General features: G+C 51.2%; 1 protein-coding gene across 4 annotated transcripts; it reads left to right on the top strand.

Annotated features, from left to right (window-relative positions):
* PTAFR (platelet activating factor receptor) lies at nt 1,954-11,108 on the top strand. 4 transcript variants are annotated; one of them, XM_021375150.1, is made up of 4 exons: nt 1,954-3,372; nt 4,007-4,124; nt 4,266-5,941; nt 8,821-11,108. In XM_021375150.1, the coding sequence occupies exon 4, from the start codon at nt 8,879-8,881 to the stop codon at nt 9,923-9,925; it is 1,047 nt and encodes a 348-aa protein (XP_021230825.1). In that variant the 5' UTR covers nt 1,954-3,372; nt 4,007-4,124; nt 4,266-5,941; nt 8,821-8,878; the 3' UTR covers nt 9,926-11,108. The 4 variants fall into 4 exon arrangements, with proteins under 4 accessions (XP_021230825.1, XP_021230826.1, XP_021230827.1 ...); XM_021375151.1 differs by having other exon boundaries at nt 1,954-4,124; nt 4,266-4,993; nt 5,754-5,941; XM_021375152.1 differs by lacking the exon at nt 4,007-4,124 and having other exon boundaries at nt 5,754-5,941.

Here is an 11,108-nt window from a genome sequence, read left to right as displayed (position 1 = left end):
GCCCTCCACAGTGCAGCCTTCAGCTCATCTTTTCCCGAGTGTGACTTGGCTGGAGCAGCAAGATGTGTGTCTTGGAAATGAAGAGAAATGAAGTTGTTCACTCTGGATTTAGCTGCTCCCGTTTCCTTTCTTCCTGTCCCACTTGTCTGTTTGTATGTCTGAATATGCAGTTTTTCTCCTTCCTTATCCACTCAACCAAGTCCTTTGAAGCTTCCCATCAGCTGGGTTGGCTTTAGCAACAACAAAATACCTGGCCCTTTGCTGACTATTTCCCTGTTCTATTGAAGGGAACCTGGGAGGTTAATTTTGATCCTTTTATTCAGGCTTTGTAAAATCAGACTGGTTTGAATGGCTTGGATGGATAACAAGTGAATGCACAATGTGGGCGCCGGGCAGGTGCAGTCTGAGCTGCTGCTCGGCCTCTGCAACACACACCAAGGCTGTGGGATAGACTGGATGGAACACTGTTACATTTCAAGAGGTAAAGATGATGCAAGTCCTAAAACTCTCAGATCTTCTTCTTTGCAGCTGTTTGCGGGTCAGTGCTGCACGTAGGCTGAAGTATTTGGCCTCGATGTGTAAAACAAGAAAAGACATCAGTGGAAGTAAGGAGATTTCTAGGAATCCCAGAGTTGTGCCTAACGGTTTTGGTTCCCTTCGAAGGCAAAGAGGTGGCCTTTCCCTTCGTGAATTGAGTGATGACAGCTGTAGAAAACCCGAGTGATAAGACAGAGATGAAATCTGTTCTTGAAGAGACATAAACCGTTGTGTTACTTAATGCTTATCCTAGGCTGTTGCACGCAGTGGTGTGCTCTCACTTACTCCTGCTGCTCGGGAACCCTCTTAGTCACTCAGCCACAGAAGTGAATAGATTTCTGTTAGCAAGGACAGAATGAAGTGGAAAGCAGCCCTCCTTGCTGTGAAGCCATGTTGTGGAGGTGCCTTGCAGATTACACAGCTGCCTGTTTTTATACGTGCTTTACCGTACAGCCTTCAAAAAGAGTATGTGAAAACAAGCTGAGGGACAGAGGGAAACCAACTCATCGAGCTGTTCTCTTCCTGAACCTGAGAACAAGAGGTTATGGAGGGGAATGAACAAGAAATTGGTTGAAAAGACACGAAAATACGTTTCAGAAAGCTGAGGAGGTCTCTGCCACATATTGGCAGATGCTGGTAGAGATGCTTTCTGCTGCCAGCTGCTGCTGGACGTGGTATGGAGCCAGGTGGCTTGGGTCCAGCACCACCTTGCCTATGCTGTCAATGTGGCTGTATCTTCTTCTGACCTTCCTCTTCCCTAAAGAGATTCCCTGTCTTTGTAAATGCCTGGAGAACCCCTCTTTCTTCTACCCCTACTCCTTGGGCTGTAATAATGCCTATTTCCAGAGCATAACTGTAGCTCTGGGGGATTACCTGTAAGTGTGGCTGCTGGATAGAAGGACCCAGGTGGGAGAGATCACGGGCAGGTGCTCTCCTTCCACACAGGAGGTTTTTGTGCTGGACTGCGCTCTCTTAAAGCAACTGAAACTGTGAGAGGTTGGGCTTAGCGTAGCAAGTTTCCCTCAAAAAGAGTTTGGCTGTTGCACTGCTGTTATCTAGAGGACACGGGCTGTCTTGGCTTCCTTTTCTTCTTACAAATGGAGGTGCAAGCAAGCGAGGCCTCCCCTGCTCGGGCAGCTGCAGTTCACACTTAGAAATGGGACATGGGCGTTGTCTCCTGTCTTGTGCACCACTGTGCTGCCCCGGGGCCTGACAGCGTGCGTGGCTGCACCAGGGGCTGAGAGCTCTCCTCGTGTGACCCCACTGCTCCCTAGGCAGCCTGTGCCAGTGCATCATTGCTCTTTTGGAGAAGAAATTGTTCCTATTATCCAAGCTGAAGCTCCCTTTATGCTGCACCTTAAGGCCTTTACCTCTCGTCCTAAAGTCCTCACGTTATCTTCCGTGTCCTTCTCCTGGATTACAAAAAACACGTTTTTGTTTCAGCCATCTCTCTCAGAAAACCACATGGCCCTTCCTCCAAGCTAGCACAGAAGGGTGGCCGGCCAAATCCAGATGTGGCACTGATATTAACACGAAACAAAGGTGCAAAGCCCCTCACTCCGCAGGCAAAACAGTGTTCTCACCAAAGCAAGCGAGGATGTAAGTTGAAAATAATGGATGGGATTTGTCTGCCACCCGTCTTATCGGGCGCATCCTTTTCAGCTGCAGGCAGGGCCCATCTGGGCCCTTTGCCATGGCCTGGACGGAATGGAGTTTATGTGAGTGTATTTTGATGACAAGGAGGGGCACTTGTAAAGGAAACATCATGCTGGCACGTGTCCCAGTGCAACTGTTGTGGTTCAGAGGCTGGAGCTGGGTGTCCTGCAGGCTTAGAGGGGGGATGTGTGACTACAGGCTGTGTCTGTTCCTTCTGGTCACAGTCCAGGTTGGACATGATGCACTTTCAGCGTGCTTTTGTGCACCTACTAGCAGTGGTTGTCCAGCCCTTCGGGGCTGTCCCCGCTCTCTGAATCCTCATGCCTCCTTCCTTGCAGAAACCAGTGCTGGCTCTTATTATGAGAAAGAAAACCCAGCAGCATTTCCTTGTTAAACAGCCTGCGGTGAATGAAGGCAGCAGAAGGAAATGTGGAATCTCGTAACAACACGAGTGATTCAGACTGGTGTTATGCCCGTAGTCTAAGCGGTGTCAGTGCACACCTGGGAAATCTGGGAAATCACGTGGAATCTGACCTGGGACTACGGCAGCAAACCAAAGAGCGAGCGGGTTCCAGAGAAGGGGTGTTCCATCCACCCTTTCTTCCCAAAGTGGTGGGACGGGAGCACGGGAACTGATGGGGGTTTATAAAGCTGCAGAGAGCACAAGGGAACTTGCTGCCGCAGCCTGGGGTGGTTTTCTGGCCAGTGTTTCCCCACTGTCCTCTGGGACTCCCACACTGAGCGGTCTCATCCTGACGTGTTGCCTCGCTGCAAGTCACCAGCTGCTGCCGAGGTGCTGGAACAAGCCCAGAGCGCTGCGCTGGCTGCCACCCGTGCCTGGAAGGGAATGAAAAACCTGGAGGACACTGAACCTGGATCCCAGTATAGAGCTGCTGTGGACGGGGCTGCCCCTTCGCAGGGCGCAGGATGATGCCAGAGGGTGGCGAGCCCCTGTCCTGCACAGCCACTTCCCGGTGAGATCGGTGCTGTGCACCAGGGTGCGGCCGGGGCACGTCCGAGCCGTACTGCGAGTGCCAAGAGGGAAGTGAGTCACCCACCTGCGAACCAGCGCCTTCTTCCCCGTCTGTCTCAGCTCCTCCTGGCAGAGCTCCTCCAGCCCGGCACGCTGCTCCTCCTGCTCACCGAGGGCCGGGGTCTGCTGGGTCAGACAGCCCCGAGGTAAGGGCATCCCATCCCTTCTGCTCACCTCCCTCCTGAGCTCACCGGCTCTTTCTCCTCTGTCTCGTGGTGGTGGGACGTGGGCTGGCTCTGCATCCCCCTGAGGCCGCCCTCTCTGCCTGAGTGCCCACGGCAGATGTGTGTGTTCGTGCCCAGAGTGGTGGCACTGCCCTGTGCCCGGCCAAGAGCTCACAACCACGGACATAGCAGGGGGAGCGTGGGGATGCGGCTCTGCCAGCGCGATCTGTTGCTGTTTGTCTGGGAGCTGTGTTTTAATGCCATCCCCGTAACAAGGCGGGGACCCCAATGCGTCCTCTGGGCTCCTGGGGAGCGAGCGCAGCTCTCGCTGCAGCAGTCGTGCTGGGAAGCCCTGCACTCGCTGTCAGGATTTCCTGCCCAAAGGGGTGCCGAGGCAAAACCTCGATTCTGAGCAGCCTTGAGCTGCGATGTACAAACCCTGATGCTGAGGGGTACAGCTGCCCCGGGCTCCACGTAACAAAACCATCCAGAGTCTGCCTGGCTCCACGCAGTGCACATCTGCAGAGCTCACCCATTGCCTGGCACCAGCAGGGCTCACGCTCACCCGTGTTCTTGCCCCGCACGTGGCACCGCGCTGCTCTCGTCCTGGCAGCAGCTCGGCGCTGGCACTTCGTGTTGTTCCTGTTTGCTGCTCTTGCCCCTGAACAAAGCAGTTGGGAGTGTGTGCAGAGCCCACCTGAAAGCTGCTGCTGCTGCTCTGCTTGCGCTCCATGGTGAGTTTCTCTCCACTAATGAAATGTTGCTTGGCTCTCGGAAAATGATCTCCAGGGATTTGCTAACGATATCACATTTTCTAAACCGTAATGTCTGCAGAACTAATACGTGGCCATCAAAAATGGGTATTCTGCTAACAGGCTCTGTCTGAAGGAATCAAGCACAAGAAAACCTGCCAGGGACACGGTGCGTACAAGGAGGCAGCACCCATCCCTGTGCATGGCAGGAGCGAGTGCTCGCCCTGAAAATGCTGATGTGGTGCCAGGAGCCAGGGGAGCATCCCACTGCCTTCCAGCCAGATGTTGGCCCCAAACAACAGCAACTGGAAGAGCTACTCCAGGATCCAGCGTCCCGGATATAGCAAGCAAAAGTACCATTAATGCTAATTAGCAGCATCACGTGGGAATCAATTATAGTAATGTTTTTTTTTTTTTTTTTTCAATTAGATGGCATGTTTTTTGTTTTAATTAAATTAAAGGCACGTTGAAGATGGCATTCGGTGCTGGCAGACTTTGTGTGCTTCCTCAGGACTGGAAGACCAGGACCACTCTGTAGGTTGGGCTCCTGAAACCTCCATGGGTTTTAATGCTGGATTCAACGTGGCACATTCAGAAACAGCAGCGGCGCAGCCCCAGAAGAGCAGGGATTGATTTCTGAGGAGAACTCCTCCCCAGCCCCACACCTCCTGGGCTTTCATTTCCTCTAAGAACTTGGCTGGGCAGGACAGCGCGCTTTGTTTTGCAATTTTGCAGCCTTTGCTAATGGTCCCCTTCCCCCGGTGACAAGACGTCCTCACCGGCCGCTCTGTCCAAAGTCACAGACCGGTTGCCAGCCGACCTCCCTGGAGTGCTTTTAGTTTGTTTTTAATGTAAGTTCCCAGAATCACTCTGATGGGCAGGGCACAATCAGGGCTCCGGCCGCTCCGAGGAGGAGCGGGGTCTTTGGTTCAGAGCAGCACAGCGCTGCCGGTGCCTCCTGCACGGAGGGCAGGGTAACCAGCAGCATAGGGGCTGCACTTTGGAATGTGCTGGCCTAGCCTGGGCCCTACCTGCAGCTTTGCTGGTCACTGTTGTCCCCGTGAGCACCGCACCGATTTGCATCGCTGTGATGCGTGCTCCTCAGGCTGCCCCAGCCGTGGTGCTCAGGATGGGAAGGTGGATGGTCCAGGTGAAGATCTGCCGTGCTGTTGTGTCCCAGAGTCTGCTGAAGGTCCCTGAGCTAAAAGGAAACGTGGCACGGCTGTATTCCTGGGTCTGTTCATACCTGAACAAATGCAGGGGAGACTCTGCCAAAGAGTGAGTCTATCTGTGGGGTGTATGAGTTTCCTGGCACTTCCTTTCCATTGAGTTATTGGGTCAAAACTCTTCTGGCTTCTGCCATTCATCTGTGTAGAAGAAGGATGTTCAAATGCTGTCTATTCCCAGGGACAAACGGTGGGTTGCTATTCTGCTTTTAAAGGAAAATTCCAAATTCCAACTCTGCCTTCTTTCGGGATTATCAGAAGACATTTTGAGGAAACAGCTCTAAGGACTTTCCAGATCTTTGCTGCGGTTGATTGCCTTTCCTCTACAAGGCTATTTTATTTCTCATTTCCTTTGAGCTGATGTCACACGTTTCCTCTTCTCTAGTGACTCTGCAGTCATGCTGCAGTTGCTCCCATTCTGGTGTCCTCTTCTTGAGAGCTGCCCTTAGTGGAGACCCTTCAGACCCTGCTCAGAAAATATAACACTTAGAGGAGGACCGAGCACCCTCAAAAAGGCACCGATCTCTACTAAAGCTGAAGATGGACATACTGCACTGAATCCCTGTGATTGTGGTAAGCACAAAATAGTTTTTATTGGCGCTGTTCGTGCTGAAAGATGTTTTTCTGATGTCGTAGCCATCAGCCAGTAAATCCTTACTGGGAGAGCGTGGCCCATTGGAGAGACTGGGACCAGAGTCTGTGTTTGTCCCAGCTGCTCTCCTGTGCAGCCGGTGACTTCCACCTCTGGTTCTGCACACGGTGAAGCTGATGATAGAAACCACTGGGGATGATCAGCTGGGGCACGAGTGTACTAGGCAGTGGCTTTGGGCTACAGCTACCAAGGATTCTGCAACGCGGTGCAGCCTCCTGCAGCTGAGAATGGGACCCGTAGCTGCCAGCCTGAACTCAGCCGTCTCTTTTCCCTCCTGCTGGCATGGAGAACGTTTGTGTTTTATACAAAGGGGAATTGCTTCAAGAGGAGAGACCGAGTGAGATGACCCACACGGTCCCTCTGGCTGAAGAGTAAAATTGGTGTTGAATAAGTTTAGAGGGGAATGGTGCCATGCTCTCTTCTAATTACACGATGTAGAACATCTGGCTTGGCAAGGAAGCAGGGAAAAACTCTCCTGAGATTCCCTGAAGGACATGGGCACTGGCACTGCACAGCCGACTACTGCCAAGGTAGATGAGCTTGACCAAGCTCTGACAGAGCTGCAGAAGGCGTTGTCCTCTCCCACCGCCCATCTTACGCCTTTGCCAGAGCACAGTTAACAACTTAGAGCACACCCTTGGATTCATCTCTCCAGTCAGAGTGCAGCCCCATAGCCCAGACCTGTCTTCCCCGGGTGGATGGCTTTGCAGGGGGAGGACGTGCAGGTTTACCCTCCTCAACACCTCGTCTACTCCATCTGGCAGCGGGGACAGGCCTGGAAAAAGACCAGCAGGAATGTTCTCAGAGCCCCTGTGTGCAGCAGCAGACATGCAGGGAAGAGGCATTTCACTGCAGCAGAGCCCAAATGGACTTTGTGAGCAACAGATCAAAGATCCCAGCCCCAAACAGCAGAACTATTTGGTGAAGGTGGCAGCCAGTCAGAACGGTGAGTTTAGGATGCAGATTTGAACCAACCATTAGGACTCTAATGACCTTAGGTAATTAGGACTTCATTTTACTTCTTATTCTACCATTAGAAGAGTGAATCGAGCACAGGGGTCCCCACGAGTCTCTCTTCAGCCCTTCCTGAAGTGTCTGTGCCTGCTGCCCCCTGAGCCGGGGATGCAAACCCTCCCAGTTGTCTCGTGTCTTTACCTGGGGTGGGTCCCCATTGAGCAGGAGAACTGTGCTGTCTGTGCCTAACAGACATCTGCTTTAGGCCACGCTGTGACGATTACCACTTCTCATCTATAAAGGAAGGGTGCAGAAACGGAGCCATGAGACAACAGTAGGACTTGCCTTGAGCCCTGCATAAATCAGAACAGGGAGCAGAGCAGCCAGCAGCAATGGGAAGGCCCCATGACAGGTCATGGATAAGGCACCTGTGAGGAGTAAGGAGGGACAGGCTGGGGAAGGTGGCTGCTGCCTTCCTCTCCTCCCAGCTGGGAAGTACAGAGAAGCACAAAGGTGTCTGCAGAGTTTTGTGAGGAAAGGGGCAGTTTTCTTGAGGTAGAGCTGACTTCCCTATTTGGAGAGGAAAATTGCAGCTCTGCAAATGAGGAACCAACAGCATGCGGGCACAAAAGTGTCTCAGAGAGGGTTTCGTGCCCCTGCTGCTAGGGAAGATGCAAAGTTTTGAGGCAGAAGGGTTCCTGCCTAGGAGGAAGCTGGTTGTTAAATGCTTGTTGTCTTGTGGCTGGCAGTGCCACAGCAAGCACACTGCGACACGCAGCACTCGGCTTCACCCTCGAAATTTGCACAAGAAGCTTAGGCACCATGACTGGTGGCAGGGTTTACATGGTAAACCACCACGTTCTGCATTTTACAAACCCTTTGTTGGCTCGGATTTGTTACAAGCCCTGTGTGACGTGAAAGAGCAGCCTCACACCCTTTTTGGTGGTTCCTCTCAACAAAAGAAGAGACTCTGCAGTAGTCGGTCATTGCCCCCCAAATTCTCAAGGGAGCAAAAACCAGCAGATCTGCAGGTCTGTGTTGTGGAGAGGTGAGTGCCTGTCCAGTGTCTCGCAGGGCGCTGGAGCTAGAGAGAAGAGCAGGCCTTATGTTCTCTGTGTGGTGAAGTAAGCAGGTCGGAGTGCGCAAGGGATCGGTCTGAATCCCACAGAGACCTGAGACAAGAACACAGATCGTACTGATGATGCAGAAATTTGATGTCAGGGCTGTGGGCAAGATCTGAAGAACTACTGAGGTGGGCACTGGTGATGTTAAAATCCTGAAGGCATCTCTTTAGCGGCTGTGTTTGTCAGTCGCTTCACTAGTGACACAGGAAAGCACGCGACTGCTGCTGCTCCAATTGCATTTGATGCAGAAATGGTAGGGGAAAAAAGAAAAAAAAAAAAAAACGAGCCAAACTGATTTGAGAAAAGCCCGAGTTCAAAATGAGGGCACCGCCGAAAACAGGCAGGCTTTTAAGAATGAGAACTGTAGCTAAGAGTCAAGAAAAACCTGTATGCTGATAGCAAAAGATTAAGAAGCTCGGTCTGTGTAGCTGGGAGGAGAGTAAGAGATGACTTTATCTGTTATATGAACCTTCATGCAGAAGTCTTTTGAGATTAGAGATCTGAGATCTGCACTGTGGCAAAAAACACGGGATGAAGACACAGGATAGCATGGCATGGAAACGGGATAGACCACAGGACCCAGGGGGACAGAGCAGGTGCCTGAACCTTGAACTGGGCATGGGCAAAACTCCTGCGGTTCCAGACAGCTGAAAATGAAAGGTGGGTTCTGGCTTAGCAATAGCACGGTGCCAGTCAGCTCATGTTATGCTTCTTCTTTTTAGGTAAGAAGAAAAGCTACAGCAGGAACTTGCGGCTCACACGTGTCCACTCAACAACACAATGTCTGGAGAGGGCAAAAATGACGCTGCGGGCAGTGCATGCCCCATAGACTCTGTGTTTCGCTACAGCCTCTTCACTGTTTTCTACAGCATCGTTTTCATTCTGGGCTTTGTCGCCAACTGCTACGTGCTCTGGATTTTCAGCCGTATTTACCCCACCAAGAAACTCAATGAAATCAAGATATTTATGCTGAACCTGACAGTAGCTGACCTGCTCTTCCTGGTTACAATGCCACTGTGGATTGTTTACTATCACCACAACGGGGACTGGATCATGCCCAAGTTCCTCTGTAATGTGGCTGGCTGTTTATTTTTCGTGAACACTTATGCTTCTGTTGCCTTCCTGATGGTCATTACGTACAACCGTTACCAAGCCGTGACTAATCCCATCAGAGCAGCTCAGTTTACCACCCAGAGAAGGGGTATCTTTCTATCAGCAGCTATCTGGATCATAACAGTGGGCAGCGCTATGTATTACATTTTTGATGATAACACGAATGTGGAGAAAATGGGCTTAAAGAATTATACGCGTTGTTTTGAGCGCTATGACTCTACTGGTAATGTGACACCTGTTCTTGCCATTCATGTCATCATCTGCGTCCTCTTCTACATCATTTTCCTATTTATCCTAGCCTGGAACATCATCATTATCAGGACCCTGTTCTCCAAATCAGGACAGCAGCGGAAGAGCGCTCATGTCAAGCAAAGGGCGCTCTGGATGGTTTGCACCGTGCTGGTTGTGTTCATCATAAGCTTTGTGCCTCATCACATTGTGGACCTGCCCTGGACGCTGACTGTTCTGGAGCAATGGCAGAAGGAAAATTGTCATTTGCGCCAACAACTCAATGATGCTCACCAGGTGACTTTGTGCCTCTTGAGTATGAACTGCGTGTTGGACCCAGTCATCTACTGCTTCCTCACCAAGAAGTTCCAGAAGCACGTATCACAAAATCTGAAAAGCATGAAAGGGAGTCGCAAGTGCTCCAGGCAAACCACAGACACGGTGATTGAGGGCACCATGCACCAAGAGGATGCCATTGGGTTCTAGGTCAGTCGGTTTTGATCGCAGAGACTGAGGTGCATGAATGAGTCACTCATCTTTTCTCAAATGAAGGCACAGAGGGACATGACAGAGGACCAGGTTATAACTTTTCATTTTTCCTGTTAGAAGAATGAACACTCATTTGTGATAGGACAAGAGGCAATGAGCACAAACTGGACCACAGGAGGTTCCCCCTAAACATCAAGAAGAACTTTTTTAATGTGAGGGTGACGGAGACGTGGCACAGGTTGCCCAGAATATCTCCTCCTTGGAGATCTTCAAAAGCCACCTGGATGTGGTACTGGGCAAGAGGCTCTGGGTGTCCCTGCTGGAGCAGAGGTTGGACCAGATGGACTCAGATGTCCCTTCCAACCTCTGTCATTCTCTGATATCTTCTATCGCTCTCAACTCGCAGAACTGAAAGCTGTAATGATCTGTGAGAAAAGCACCTTCTGTCTGGGCTGTGGTCACTCACAGCAGCTCAGGCAATTTGCTTTTACCTGAAAGAAATGCGGTGAGTGTCTGCAGTGAGCAAAGCACACTGAAATCATCCATTACGTCACCCCTGATAGCACCATGCCTGGTCCTTTGCCTGCCCAGCTTCCAAGAGGAGTCCAGTATCAGAGCTGTAAGGCTTCTAAACAACCTGGTGGAATGCACTGAGCTGCTAACATAATCAAGTAACATTTCTGAGCAGCTTGTGTAGTTGTGAAAAGAATATGAGCTGAAGAAGCTTACATGGCTAGAAGGGACATAGCCTGAGGAGTTCTTCCCAGTGCTTTCAAGGAAGAGATCTGCACCTCTGATCCCTTCTTGCCTACTCCCATGGTCTGCTGGGGGCTGTACTTCCCAGGTGCCTGCAAGCAGCTGTTATGAACTGTCTTTGCTCACAGCGTTTGAATCAGGGAAGTCACTGGATGAAGGCAACAAAAGGAAGAGAAACTGGCAGTGCCTCAGCCCCCATCCCCAATCAGCGTTATGTCCAAGGGGGGCTGCTGTCTGCCCTGGTTTCTAATATGATTGCAGAACTGGAAAACAAGTGGCTCCTTGCACCCAGATTGGTGGTTTTTGTCTGAGTGGTAATTTTTTGTCTGTGGAGATCCCACCTCATTTTGGAGGCTCTGGGTAACAGAAAACTGCTGTAAGCATGGGCATTATTATTACGAGAAGACAAAAAAACTTAAAATTC

Source organism: Numida meleagris, chromosome 22 (assembly GCF_002078875.1).
Source record: "Numida meleagris isolate 19003 breed g44 Domestic line chromosome 22, NumMel1.0, whole genome shotgun sequence".
NCBI lineage: Eukaryota > Metazoa > Chordata > Aves > Galliformes > Numididae > Numida > Numida meleagris.
This window is presented reverse-complemented; position numbering and strand designations above follow the sequence as displayed.